The following is a 15,360-nucleotide window of genomic DNA, read 5'->3' as shown; positions in this document are numbered from 1 at the left end:
TGAGTATACTAACCTACATAACCCATAACTCGCATGAGCTTAGGACGGGTCATGGCGGGCTGGGTCGCAGACATTTTATTCTTTTAGATGCAAATGTAATCCCTAAACCCCAAATCTCTCACGTGATATGCTTTTTGCTTGATTTGGAGAATGTTTTCTTCTTCCCCTTCATTGTAGACGAAGAATTGCCACATCGTGCAAGAGAACCTCAGTGACTTTCCATGCTTTCACTTTGACGCTTTTTAATCCATGATGTTTTTCTAAGTTTTGCTTCCCTCTTACGAATTAGGATAATTATCATGTACTCATGTTTCTTGCATATGTTGTAGTTTGATTAATCTTATAACTTTCTTATTTGATTCTATTTTTGTGTACATACTAACCATGTGATTGTCTCCCATTTCCCTTTCCTTTTTCCTATTTTGATATTACTCACGAATCTGAATATGAACTTGAAAATTTATTTATGAATTTAAACATTTGGAATAAACTATTATTAATTTACTATATACTTATCACACAAGTTGATATCAACATATACCTTAAATCACAATCTAATACATTTTATAGTGCAAGAAGGTATGCAATGTTTAGTCACTGATCTCCTAAAAAATAAACAAATAAATTATAAAAGGTATAGAGACAAAATAGATTATGGTTTCTCTACTTATAGTCTATTTTTTTATAATAAAATAATCAAATTAGCTAAATCTAACTTTAATGAATTCATTGTCATTGATAAACCCACAGTACACACGTAACATCTTTTAAAGATTATTTTATGCAAGTTTTAAGAATAAAATTACCTTACCTCGTTTTTTAGTAGAGATATTTTAAAGGTGAAAAATATCTTCATTTTCATTTAACATAAATTATTAACAACTTTTTATGCATATTCATAAAATTGTGTTTTTTATAATTAGGTTATAAAAATATTTTCTCACGATTTTTAATATTTTAACGTTGTAACATGACAAACTATCAATTGTTATCAGTTTTAACATTTTAACGTTATAACATGATTACTTTTATGATTATGATTAGCGTTAGAACATTTTAATATATTTTTAACATTCTAATTTTTATTTCATAAACTTAGTCATCGATAAATAATAATAATAATGGATTTTTTTAGCATCAATTGTGTGATACTTAAATATGTAATTGTTATTAATTTACACCAAAAAAAATTAAATCAATTTTAATGTAGTATCAGAAAAATATTAAATTTGATTTGAAATAGTAAATGAATATATACACTATAATAATATAAAAAAATTGCAAGATAGATCGTTGTAGTGTACTTATTACTGTTAATAATAACGTTGCCTGTTTTTAATTGGCATAAAATGAAAAGAAACAGCAACATACAATTTTATATATAAATAATACTTTCTAAAGATAAATATAAAACCTACTATTTAAGGTATGAGATATAAATTTTGAATAAGATATAAAATTTGGTTGATATTTTGAATATCTTATTTTAAGAATTTGTACATCAATAATTTAAAAAACGCTTTTTAAGAATTTTGACCGGCAGCGAAAACGCCTCTACCCTTTCCAATGAAACAAAAGGCAAAAAGAAAACAAGAAAATTATTTCCGTCGTCGTAGAAATCTGTAATTAAAAAAAAAAGGCATTATTTCAATCGGTAAAATATATTTATAAAAAATTACTGCAAAGGAAACTGGTCCATCCCAAGAAGCCAAAGGAAAGGTTAGTAAATGGGATTGTCCCTTAAACGTTGCGTTTGGGACCACCATTCTAAATTTAAAGAAATGCAAAAAATATAATAACAATTTAATTGTTCTAATTAATATTTCTTAACTGTTTTTGTTTAGCGAGAATTATTTATTTTTATTATATTCAAACAAATCATATTTCGATCTGTAATATTTAAAGAAAAACAAACTACATTAAACTACACGAACAGCTAGTCAAACAGCAAAAAATAAAAAACGATATTTTGAAATACAAGACCGAAATTAAAAAAAAAAAGGAAAAAGAAAAAGAACATAAAATAAGGAAAAGAGAATCCAGCTAGGAGGGCAGCTACAAATGAGAGTGATTAGAAGTTATAACTGGACCACCACTCTAACAAGTGGGCCCACTGGGAACCTTCCCTCATTTCTTAAAACAAACACCGGTCACCCGCGCGACACACCGGTCGTTCGTTGCACGTGAACGTACTCTAACCCTTCTCTCGTCCCTCTCGAAAACATCTCTCTTCCTTCTCTCGCAAACGCAACACCCTTTGCTATAATACGTGACACCCACCACCTTCTCTCGCACCACTCACGCTTCTCACGACACTGTTTTTTTTGCTTTTTCTTTTTTCTGAAAAACATTCTGAGCACAACAGAACGGAACAGAGCAGAACCACACTCGCATCCATCGAGGTTCCCATGGCGCCAATTCCTTAGATAACTAACTCCTTTCCTCGAACAACTCGAACTACCAAAATGAAGTCTGCGCAGGTCAAAGAAGCGATTCTCTTTACTGTCCTAACGTGCGTCTTCGCCATTGCAGATTCGGATCTAGCTTCGGACAGAGCCGGGCTAGTGTCACTCCGAAGCGCGTTGGGGGGACGCACGCTGCTATGGAACACCACCCAAACAAACCCTTGCAGGTGGACCGGCGTCACCTGCACCAACGACAGAGTAACCTTACTGCGCCTACCAGCGATGGGTCTCTCCGGTTCTCTCCCCTCCGGTTTGGGAAACCTCACCGAACTGCAAACGCTCTCCCTCCGGTTCAACGCTCTAACCGGACCAATCCCCGCGGATTTCATCAACCTCAAAGCGCTGCGGAACCTCTATCTCCAAGGAAACTTCTTCTCCGGCGAAGTTCCCGATGCGGTATTCGCGTTGCAGAACCTCGTGAGGTTGAATTTAGGTAACAACAATTTCAGCGGCGAGATTTCTCCCAAGTTCAATGGTCTCACTCGTTTGTCCACTCTCTATCTCGAACGCAACAATTTTACTGGTTCAATCCCTGACCTTACTGTTCCGCCTCTGGATCAGTTCAACGTCTCGTATAATTCCCTTACGGGTCCCATTCCGAACCGGTTTTCGAGTCTGGACCAAACCGCTTTTCTCGGGAACTCACTCTGCGGGAAGCCCTTGCAAAGCTGCCCCGGAACCGAGGAGGGAAAGAGTAAATTGTCCGGTGGTGCCATTGCGGGTATTGTGATAGGTTCCGTGGTTGGTTTGCTGTTGATTCTGCTGCTTTTGTTCTTTTTGTGTAGAAAAAGGAGTGAGAAAAACGATGAAAGTGTGTCAACAGGGAAGCGTGATGTGGGAGGTGAAGTGTCTCGTGAAAAGAGTGCTGAGAGTGGGAATTCTGGTTCGGCGGTGGCAGGTTCGGTGGAGAAGAGTGATGTTCAAAGCAGTGGTGGTGGAGATAAGAGTCTGGTGTTTTTTGGGAATGTGAACAGGGTGTTTAGTTTGGATGAGTTGTTGAGGGCTTCTGCGGAAGTGTTGGGAAAAGGAACGTTTGGAACGACTTACAAGGCGACTTTGGAAATGGGGGTGAGTGTGGCGGTGAAGAGGTTGAAGGATGTCACAGCCGCAGAGAGGGAATTCAGGGAGAAGATCGAGCAAGTGGGGAAGATGGTTCATCACAACTTGGTCCCACTAAGGGGTTATTACTTTAGCAGGGATGAGAAGCTTGTTGTCTATGATTACATGCCTATGGGAAGCTTATCTGCTCTCTTGCATGGTAGTACCCCATCTTTCATACTTGGTTGTTATTTTTGGACAATAGTGTCTCTCTATTTTCTATCTTGGTGCCATTTCTTTTGTTAAATCAGCTGAATGATTGTGGCTGTTCGTGTGTCTACTCAATGCTAGCTCTTTAGGGTGGCTACTTGTTGTTTTTATGTTTCTCAATGTTTTCCTTGTTGTTGCTGCTTATCATTCAGTTTTGTAATGTACTTCATGGCTTGTTTTTTAGCTCTGCTAAATGTCTTGTCTAGAGTGTGGCTTTATTTCATCACATCTTCTGCCCGTCGGATTTTGGTTTACTTTTGTGAATTAAGGGGTTTTGTCTAGAAATAAGTTTGATTTGATATTCTAGATTGGACAGTGGATGTCATTGCATACATTACCTACACTATGTCAAAGGGAGATAGAATGTTGCATCAAGAGTGAAGTCTGATGTCTAAAATATTATCTGAGAAAGCTGAAGTTTATGCCTCTAAATTAGGTCTTAAGATAATCCCTAATGTTCCAAAAGAAAATTTGTTGTCAGTAAATATTTGCTTTAAGGATTGTGATTTCTAACTATAACACTCATAATTCTTCTGAAGTATTTAGTGATTGCTTTGTCAAACACTTCACTTGTGAATTTAGTATGAGGCTTCTACATTTGATAAAACGAAATGTAGGCTGCATTTGCAGTCAAACACTTTATGATCTGACATATTTGTTTTTGTTGTTGCAGCAAATGGTGGGGTGGGGAGGACTCCACTGAATTGGGAAACAAGGTCTGCCATTGCTCTTGGTGCTGCTCGTGGGATTGCATACATCCATTCTCATGGCTCAACATCCTCTCATGGGAACATCAAGGCATCGAATATCCTTCTGACGAAATCTTTTGAAGCTCGTGTCTCTGACTTTGGCCTTGCTTACCTTGCTCTTCCAACCTCTACGCCAAACCGTGTTTCTGGTTACAGAGCACCAGAGATCACTGATGCGCGAAAAGTATCCCAAAAAGCTGATGTCTATAGCTTTGGCATCATGCTTCTGGAGCTGCTTACAGGGAAGGCTCCTGCTCATTCTTCACTGAATGACGAAGGGGTGGACCTCCCAAGATGGGTTCAATCTGTGGTTGAAGGTGAGTGGAACACTGATGTATTTGACATGGAGCTTCTGAGGTACCAGAGTGTTGAGGAGGAAATGGTGAAGCTCTTGCAGCTTGCCCTTGAATGCACTGCACAATATCCTGATAAGAGACCTTCAATGGACGTGGTAGCAAGCAAGATCGAAGAAATTTGCCATTCTAGTTTAGAGAAAGAGGAAGGGAAGAATCATGATTTTAAAGATCCTGATAATGGATTTTCGCAACAATACTACTCTGTTGACTCGGGTGTGTCACAAGCTTGAATACAGAAATCAAGAAATACCCTTTTATATTTCATCATTGCCTCACCCAAGCTTGAATATAGAACTGAAGAAAGACCTCATTGTTTTCATATTTGGCCTGTTTTTGGCATGCATATTACACAACAAGTGTTGTTTGTTTGTTGGTTTATTCATTGAGGGATTATAGAAACCTGCCGTTTATGTCCTTTGTCTTACCCTTTCACTTCCTTATTCTACTCAGTCCCTTTTGTTATTCTGAGTCTTGGTTTTTGGGGGTTTCCATATCCCCAATCTGTTTACTACTTCATCATATTCCTTAAACGACGCTTATTTTATTTATTTTCATTTTTACAGGCTTATGCGTGAATTGTGGATACTTTGTTTCTATATTTACACTGGGGTTGGTTTTTCTCATTCCTGTCTCGGATTGGATTCTATTTTTTATTAAACATGGTTACTTTCTCAATTTCTATATTTTATACAACTATTCAAAATTTATTTTATTATTAAAGGGGTTTGTCAATGGGTTTTTAAAGAAAAAGGAGGTGTTAAATGATGAAAAATAATCACATTATTAACACATTTTGTTAATAATCAACTATTTTTAAAATTTGAAATGTATAAATTTAGTTATTGCTTTGGTTCTTCCATGCTAAGATAGATCTTGGCCAAAAGCAAAACAAAGTTAACAACTGACACTTGATCTCAGACCAACATAAACAAAGATTTTTCTGCTGTGCTTCCCTTTTAAGGCCTTTGTTCCTGTTCTTTTGAAATTGACATGCTTTTTTTTTTGTTACACACCTTTTAAGAATATTTACCACCGCCAAAATAGAAGATTTAATTGCATACGAAATGTTTTATGATGTTTCTTTTGGGTTTAGATTGATCTGGAGTTTGTTGAAACTTAGTTGTAAAGAATTATGCTTTCCAACTTACTATAATCTAAAATCACGGTCATCGGAGAAGAAAAGGAGAAAAAGACAGATAAAAGTGCAACGTTGGTAACTGGCCTGATCTGGCTTCTGATGCAATTTTGATTTGTTGTAACTGAGTTGTTTGGGTTAGTTTGGGAAATGATCAAATGATGTCTTGGTTAAGTGAAATGAAATGCTTCACCACATGGTTTCCAGACATGGTATTTAAGGAGCATGACATAAGAGTTATGGTTGTAGTGGAGGAGGTTGGAAGTATAATGTCAGAAATTTCAATACGCAACACAAAAATGAAATAGTTTAAAAATGGATAAAAGGGTCAAATAATTCATGTTATTTATATACACCATCGTCAGTATGATAAGCTTTACTAATTTATTTGAATACTATTTTATAAACCAATTTATCAAATATAAAGATGTTTTGTAAGGTAAATCATTATTTTTAGTGTATTGTAATATATTATGCAGACTGTTTGAAATAAAAATGTAGGATAAATGTTTCCACATCCAAGCTATTTAATGCTAAATATTTATTTTAGCTATTAGACTATTTTAATATTCATTAAGTTAAATTAATTTTTTATATAATTTAAATTTTAAAAAAATTAATATTACAAATTAAAGTAACTAATATTTCATTCTATTACATTATCTTATATAAAACATTTATATAATCGAAATATAAATTTTATTTCTATGATAAAATTTATATCATTATATCTTTTTTATATTATATTATGTGAATTAATTAGTTAATCAATTAATTTTACTAAATATTTTTAATTTAATAATTTGTTTATTAACTAGCAACTAACTTTAGAAACTAATTTATAAGATAAATTAGTAAAAACTTATCCCATAGGTTCCATTTGATTTTTCCTATTTAATAGCATCTACCATTACAAGGTTATTTTACTTGTAAAAGTAATTAATAAATTCAGATGAATAGTTTCCGTCACAAAATCTTTAATTGAAAACGATCTTTTGGCTGAATAAGCTTGAAATATTTAAGGACGTTGACTTTTTAATTTAAAGTAGACCTTAAGGTCAGAAGTAGTTGTTAACTGTCAATCCTGGAACCAAATGGCTTCCTGCAGCAAGTAGATCCCTAAAATACCAGTTTCAAGTTTAAATAAATTTCTTTACGAATTATATGAAAAAATATTATAAAACAATATTTGTTCTAAATCAAAATTAAATGTACAAGTTAATTTTAGGTTATAAAATGAATAATATTACCGAAGAAGATTCCCTCTCACCCAGTATAAGCCAATTATTATGTACAAATGTGGACAAATAATTTTCCTCGAATTTTAGTTCAAAAGCAATTTCTTAATATAAAAACAACAAAAAGATTCGAATTTGATGTTTAAAACAGCAAACTGGAAAGCGACATCTTAAGCTCGTTTAGTTGGGCCTGTAACGAGGTAACAGCGTTTTATATTTGGGGACACTTCTTCCTACAGCTCGATGGTTTCTTTTTGAACCTTTATATATTTAGAAATTTTAATTTTAATTTTCTTTTTCATTTTGAGTTTCAAAATGTACAATTTAAAAATATTTTTAAATATTCAATCTAAAATAGACAGGAATGATGTCGACGGTGCGACAAAGAAGAAGTGGGAGAGAGATATGCATGGAGGAAGAAAACGATGGTGGAAAGAAGATAAAGACAAAATTAGATTTTCACTTTGGTCTATGGTGGTGGAGGGAGAAAGTATGGAGGTGCCGGAAGAAACAATAATTTCTCCTCTCTTGTTTTTTCTTTGGTAGTGTATTCTTCTGATTCTTCATTTTTTTTATTCTTCCATGTTATAGGAGTTGTTAAAATGTGAATGGTTGATTTTCTCTAGTTTATGGTGAAAGACTTATATAAGTCTCTTTGTATTAATAAAATGAATTACTCTTTCATTACAATTATGTGTGTATTAGCTCATTATCCAACAAATATGAGAAGATACCTTTTTTCGCTATTACAAATAAGGAAATTTGGGTCATATAAGTTTGTGTGTACTATTTCAAGATGTTGAAAAACTCTTTAACTACTTTTCTTTGATATTGACTCTCTACTATGCTTTTTCACTAAACAATCGGTGCATACTTTTATAGAGGGTTGAAATTGTAGCAAGCTTTTCACCATCTTTCTATATTGTAGTATTCTAAGACCTTTGTAACTCAAATGGCCATTACTTCAATGCCACAAACAAGCAAGTTCTTGTAAAGTTACTTGTAAGCAATGTGACAACACAATAGAAGCAAGGACATAAAACATCATGTTTGCCAACATGAGAGTGAATATAATAAGACCTCTCTCTCAACCATAATTTTGACATTCTCCATTTTGAATTAAAATAGTGATGTTCCTCTCTTTTAATTGACCAACACTCAACACTCACTAAATTACTATGTAACTCAGGGACATAGAACACATCACTTATTACATGTGTTCTTTCGTGCACTTCAAGTTTGATGTCTCCTTTGTCACGTACTATTATTATTGTTTCATTTCTAAGTTTATTGAATGTGAAAATTTCTCATCCATCTTGTGAAACCATTCTTTTATTATCGATCATATGATTGTTGCAACCACTATCAATGAATCAAATATCATCTTGCTTTGCATTATTTTCTTTAACATACGACATTAATAATTGCTTATCTTCTTCATCTAGTTTCGTGTAATGGACTGCCTTCTCCTAGTTAGGACACTCATAGTGTAAGTGTCCCAATTGGTAGCAATTCAAGCATTCAATGGTTGCTTTGTTGAAGAATCTACCTTGACCTCTTCCTCTTGCAGCTTCACCACTCTTATGCTTAGCAAGCAGGTTCATGGCTGATCCCACAGAGCTTCACAAGCAAAGTGTGAAAAGAACTATTCGATAAGTAAAGGGAACAATGAAATTTGGAATCCTTTATAAACGAAAAAGGTGATGTAGAGTTGCTAGCTTATACAGATAGTGATTATGTAAGTGACATGGAGGACCGTAAAAGCACATTTGATTGTGTGTTCTCTTTAAGTGGTGGAGCTATAGCCTGAAGTTCTAAGAAACAGTTGGTGGTTACATTGTCAACTACAAAAGCAAAATATATAGTTACAGCTTATTGCACTACTCAAGGTATCTAATTAAGAATAATTCTTTATAAGCTTAGTCAATCTCATGGCAAAGGTGTTACAATCTTTTGTGACAATAGTTCTACTATCAAACTTTCAAAATGTCCTGTCTTCCATGGGCGGAGTAAGCATATCAAGGTCTGATTCCATTTCTTATGTAATATGAACAATGATGGAACTGTGAAGCTCGTACATTGTGGTTCAGTTAATCAAGTGGCAGATATCATGACCAAACCACTGAAACTATATACATTAGTGAAGTTGAGAGAGCTATTGAGAGTTTGCGAAATTCCTAACTTAAATTGATTATACTGTAATAAGATTTAGGAGAGGATATGATAGGATAAGGTGTCTTTTTTAGTCAATGTAATTTAGTATTTCTATTTTGTTTATTGTTAGTGCAATTTGTTAGTCTTCCACGTTATAGGAGTTGTTAAAACGTGGATGCTTGATTTTCTCTGGTTTGTTATGAAAGGCTTATATAAGCCTAAGTCTCTTGATATTGCAATTTTGTGTGCATTAGCTTAGTAACCAACAAGAAGTTCTTTAGTTTTCAACAATGACTTTTGTATTATGCAATTTGGAATTATTATATTCCACAATATTAAATATATATTTTTTTACAAAAATGACTTGAAGATTGTTCAATTTAAAATATGCTCTTTTATTACCATCAATTTTTTATTATCAACAAGCTTTCTTCATATAGAAAATTACTTCCAAACTCTATAACTCGAAAGTAATTTAAAAATAAAATATAATTTTAGGATTCTACAATCCAAAAACTTCTTTATACAAAATATGACTTCCAGTGTAATTCGGAAGTCAAAAGTATCTTCGGGATTATGCAGTACAACATAAACTTTTTCTAACCAAAAGGTAACTTTTAGGTACAATTCAAAAGATATTTTCAACTTCCATATTTCATAATCTAATATGTTTTTGGATTGTAAAGTCTAGAAAAAACTTTAAACAAGAAGGAAAAAGTGAAGATTTTTCTTGGGTGTACGAAATTGAGATCCATTTTTTGTTTAGGCTATATGGTTGGGTTGGGTCAGAGCTCAACTTTTAGAAATCGACCAGCCTTTTTTTTTTGACAAATGAAACAAATTAAACAAAGAAAACTATGCTTGTTAAACAAAGAAAACTATGCTTGATAGCTTAATGCAATTTTATTGTGCTATTTGTGTTTTACCTAATAATGATTTTTTTAATAATTTTTTTTACATTAAGAAAATTATTGTATACAATCAAATTCAAAGTAAATAATTCTTCATTTTTGTTTTAGATTATCTAAATGAAGACAAAGATTGCACAATCACAATATTACTCATTAAATCTAGACATGGAGCATGCCTAAAATAGAAATGAACTATATAATTAGAGTTGTCTTAGGCCCACTTCACAATGGTTTTGATCAACATTGAAGCCCCAAAAAAACCCCACAAAATGAAAAAATTAACATGGTCAATAAAAGTATCATGGTTTAAGGTTAAATCATGGGCAATTAGTATTAGTGAGTCTTAGGTAAAGATACCCTAGGTTAAGTCGGGATCAACAAGTAAGTCGTTCAGTTTTAATCCAAGTCAGGTTGCGTTTAGGTCAAGCCAAGCTTGATAAAGTTCGAGTCAAGTCACATATACCTCATGCTAAGTCGAGTAGCCTAAATTGAAGGTTGAGAAAAGTTGCCCCATGCCTTAGAATAAAGATAAGTTTACCTGGCTTGAAGGTTAAGTCGAATAAGCTCAAACACAGGCCAAAGGTCAAGTTGATTCGGCTTAGGCTTAATAGGTTGAAGGTCGAGTCATATCAACTAAGTTGAAGAATCAAGTTGAGTCGACCTAGGTTGAAAGTCGATGCGAGTCGGCTTGTACTAAATATTGAGCCAAGTTAGTCAGGGATAATGTCAAGGTGAGTCAACACGGGTCAAAAGTCTGCCCAAGTCGAATGTTGAGTCAATTTAGGGTTGAAGGTTGAACAAAGTTTGTCAAAGCTGAAGGTAAACCTAAATTAGACCGGGTTAAAGATCAATCTGAGTCGAACGTATTAAAGAACTAAGTTGAGTCAGCCTTTGTCAAAGGTTGAGTTAAGGCGACTCGGAGAAGAGTAGTGTAAACCAGAATTCAAGCCTAGTTTGCCTAGGTTGAGCAATCTAGGTCAAAGGTCTAATAGAGCTGGTTAGGATTAAATTTCAAATCAAGTCAGCTTGAGCCTAAAGCCAACCCTAGTTGTTCGATTCGAAGGTTAACTTGAGTTGGTCTTGTTGAAGCTCGACCTAAGTTAACCCGACCTGAAGGTTATACATGATCAACTCAGGTCAAAGGTTGACTTGAGTTAGCTTTCGTTGAAGGTCGACCTAAATCAATTAAGTCAAAGAATTGGGTCAAGTAAGTCTGTGTTGAAGGTCGATCCATGTCAACATGAGTCAAGAGACTTAAGTTGAAGGTTGAGTCAAGTCGATTAAATCTAGTGGTCAATCCGAGTAGGCTAGTCGACTTCGGTCAGCTAGGCACAAGAATCGACTTAAGTCGAAGGTCGAGCAAAGTTAACCAATGTCGAAGGTCGAGTCAAGTTAACCAATGTTGAAGGTTAAGCCAAGTTAACCAATGTCGAAGGTCAAATTGAGTTAGTCCAAGATGAAGGTTAAGACTTGTGGACTTGGGTTGAAAGTCGAATTAGGTTGGTTAGGATCGAAAGTTGAGATGAATCATCCCAAGATGAAAGGTAGAGTCAAGTCATTTTAGGTCGAAGGCTTAACCTTTCTGCATGAGCTAACTCAGCTTGACCTTCATCTTAGACTGACTCAATTTAGCCTTTGACACGAATAAACTCAACCCACGTTTAACCTATAGGGATGGTTTTGTATTTAAGAATTAGTTAAAGTCTTATAATGGAGTAAAACTCACATTTATCTTAACCCTAATTTACTTTAAGAAGAAGCTTTGAAACTATAATTTTTTTAAACTCTGTGTTTGATGAACTAACAAAATAGAAACTTATTTAAGAGTAGATTAAGATTGACGATGGGTCATGAATCAAATTAGCACCCGATACTCCTAAATATTATATTGAAGGAATATTATGAACGAACAAAGAAATGTAAAATTATAAACAAGAGCTATTAAAATAAAATAAAAAAGACAAGACATAAAATTGAAAAAGAAAACATATGTTTTAATCTAGTCTGTCTTTATTCATTAAAATTCTATTTTTGTACATAGTAAATAAAATTTCATTTTTACAAACAGGGACTTACCCAAAAATGAAATAGATGCATATATTTACTATCGGTTCTACAACAATTGCTTATATTCCTCTGTAAAATATATTTGTTCGATTTTAATCTTTATTTTTCTCTTTCTTTTTATGACATTTTCTCAAAAATAAAAATAAAAATAAATACAAACTCCTCCTTAATGTCAAAGAAGCACACGCATGACACTGGTGCTAAAAGAAAGATACAATGATTTGCTTGTTGTTTTTCTAATATTAATGCAGACTTCGTTTTGAAATATCCAAAGCCGTAGAAAATTGACATTAACTAAGCATAAAATCACCTTAGTTAAACCAAGCAGAATAAGAGGTCAAGCCTAATTTTAAGCAAACTTTCGTTACATTAAACAGAAAATACATATATAGTTGGTAAACAATATTGAATATAATTCTCACTAGCTTATTCACATATTTCTAAATTTTCTTTGACAAAGAGGATTTGCTTGTCCTTCAATTAACCTTCAGCAAGTAAAAGAATTGAGTGAGACACCAAACAGAAAATGCAACACGAATGTGTGCCCGTGCGCCATTTAAAGTAGTGAATCAGTAAAAGCTAACATTGCTGACTCTAATGTTCTTTGTTGGCCAACTCCTCTTAAAGAGAATCCAACCACTAAGTTTTATGATTTTATCACAGTAAGAAGAGATAAACCATTCAGTTTCAATGTCAATGTGGTTTGGAAAATAAGCAACTAACACGCATGCTTGAAGAATTGACACAACAGTGCAGAACTTGAATGCAATACTGCTATAAAAACCATGACTCAATTCTATATGTTCAGCAGTAGAAGGTTGAAAAAACAAATCTGCCAATGTCAAGGCTGGTTTTTGCTGCTTGTATCTTCTCTATGGCAGCAATTGCTCTAGCAGCTGCTCCTGTAACATACATATTTGGTGACTCCTTGACAGATGTTGGGAACAATAATTTTCTGCAATATTCTTTAGCCAAATCTAATTATCCTTGGTATGGAATTGACTATAGTGGTGGTCAAGCTACTGGAAGATTCTGCAATGGGAGGACTATTGGTGATTTCATATGTATTTTCTGCAACTCAACTTTTTCCTGTTTTTGTTTTCATGTTGTCTATCAGTAAAAATGTGTGACACACTGGTTTGAAGATAGTCAATGATAATATTTTGAGATGTGACTGCAAATACTATTTAACTACCTAGCAATGTTTTGATGGGGTCTTGTTTATTTATGGCTTTTTGCAGCTGCAAAACTTGGAATTCCATCACCACCAGCTTATCTGTCGGTGACTCAAAATGTTGATACCTTACTCAAAGGAGTAAACTATGCATCAGGTGGGGCAGGAATTTTGAATGATACGGGACTTTACTTTGTAAGCATACAATCTTCAAGCCCTCAGAATCCTATTTACAGATTATAACTTGAGTGGCTTCTGCTTATCTAACTTATTCTCTATCTTTTGATTATTATAGATTCAGAGGTTATCTTTCGATGATCAAATCAACAATTTCAAGAAAACAAAAGAAGTAATCACAGCAAACATAAGAGAGGTGGCTGCCAACAAGCACTTCAATGAGGCCACATACTTCATTGGGATTGGTAACACTACACACGCAAAAATAGTCCATCTTGCACTTCTATTATAAATACACTTCTATTGTAAATAAACAATATGCGAATTTCACTAATAAAATTTTAACTCTGACTAAAAACTGCTTCTAAAGAGGAATCTGAACCTTGTTCTACTAATATTGCTTTGAATGTTAAATCCTTTGATTTCCCATGTCCTGCAATCTTTGTCAGGCAGCAATGATTACGTCAACAATTTCTTGCAACCCTTTCTGCCAGATGGCCAACAATACACTCATGAAGAGTTCATAGAGCTCTTAATCTCAACCTTAGATCAACAACTTCAGGTAAAAATCAATGCAGAACTTTATACAATATCTGAACAAACTATGTTCTAGTAAGAAATACTTCTTCACATCAGTATCATCATACATCTACATATAGTTCAATCAACAACTAAAGAAACTGATTATACCAGAGTCTTTATCAACTGGGAGCACGAAAAATAGTTTTCCATGGCTTAGGTCCACTCGGTTGTATTCCATCACAGAGGGTCAAATCCAAACGTGGCCAATGTCTAAAGCGAATCAATGAATGGATTCTGCAATTCAACTCAAATGTACAGAAGCTAATCAACAGACTTAATCTTCGTCTTCCAAATGCAAAGTTCATTTTCGCAGATACTTACCCGTTAGTTCTTGACTTGATCAATAATCCCTCTACTTACGGTAATAATTTGACATCTCTTCTATTTAATATAATAAAAAAACATGGCTATGGTATGACTAAAAAATATTTCAACCCACTTAGTTAAAATGAAATCATGTGGCATTTTCTTCTGGCTGTACATAACAAATGCTTTTAATTAACGATTTAGCAGGTTTTAAGGATTCAAACACGTCATGTTGCAACGTAGACACGAGTATTGGAGGTTTGTGCTTGCCAAACTCAAAGGTCTGCAAAAACCGCCATGAGTTTGTATTTTGGGATGCCTTCCATCCATCAGATGCAGCCAATGCTGTTCTTGCAGAAAAGTTTTTCTCCCTTCTCTTCACATCAGTCAAGTCTGCAGCACCAACTCCTTCTCCAACACCCTAAATTCTCTCCAATCCATTGAACTTTAGCACCATATAAATATACTTTACATTTTAACACTATAATGCCTCATGGTGTTAACTAATACCAATATAAAACTATAACTGATATTAGGGTCGCTGTAGAAATACACCTTACTATTTCAACATACAAGAGTTCTAACGCAAAAATACAGAGAAACAATATGCAATACTTTCTATCTGGACTTCATTTGTATCCTTACATTCGAATGGGTAAATCTAGTTTAAAATTTCAAAATCATGTGCAATTATTTGGTTACTTCTAAAATTTAAAACTTAATATTTAGGAATGATAT

At 34.0% G+C, this 15,360-nt stretch overlaps 2 protein-coding genes across 2 annotated transcripts; both read left to right on the top strand.

Annotated features, from left to right (window-relative positions):
* The first annotated feature begins 2,142 nt into the window (after nt 1-2,142).
* Nucleotides 2,143-5,432, top strand: LOC108318831 (probable inactive receptor kinase At3g02880). Its single transcript, XM_017556217.2, has 2 exons — nt 2,143-3,723; nt 4,447-5,432. The coding sequence occupies exons 1-2, from the start codon at nt 2,466-2,468 to the stop codon at nt 5,106-5,108; spliced, it is 1,920 nt and encodes a 639-aa protein (XP_017411706.2). The 5' UTR covers nt 2,143-2,465; the 3' UTR covers nt 5,109-5,432.
* A 790-nt stretch (nt 5,433-6,222) lies between these two features.
* On the top strand, nt 6,223-15,241 carry LOC108337230 (GDSL esterase/lipase At5g37690). The gene is made up of 7 exons (XM_052880710.1): nt 6,223-6,270; nt 13,198-13,447; nt 13,625-13,752; nt 13,853-13,979; nt 14,184-14,296; nt 14,428-14,677; nt 14,830-15,241. Exons 1-7 carry the CDS (start codon nt 6,223-6,225, stop codon nt 15,045-15,047), a joined length of 1,134 nt encoding a protein of 377 aa, XP_052736670.1. The 3' UTR covers nt 15,048-15,241.
* The last annotated feature ends 119 nt before the right edge of the window (nt 15,242-15,360 follow it).

The sequence above is a fragment of the Vigna angularis genome, chromosome 7 (assembly GCF_016808095.1).
Source record: "Vigna angularis cultivar LongXiaoDou No.4 chromosome 7, ASM1680809v1, whole genome shotgun sequence".
Taxonomy (NCBI): Eukaryota; Viridiplantae; Streptophyta; class Magnoliopsida; order Fabales; family Fabaceae; genus Vigna; species Vigna angularis.
Note: the sequence above shows the minus strand (reverse complement) of the source record. Positions and strands in the feature narration are given on the sequence as shown.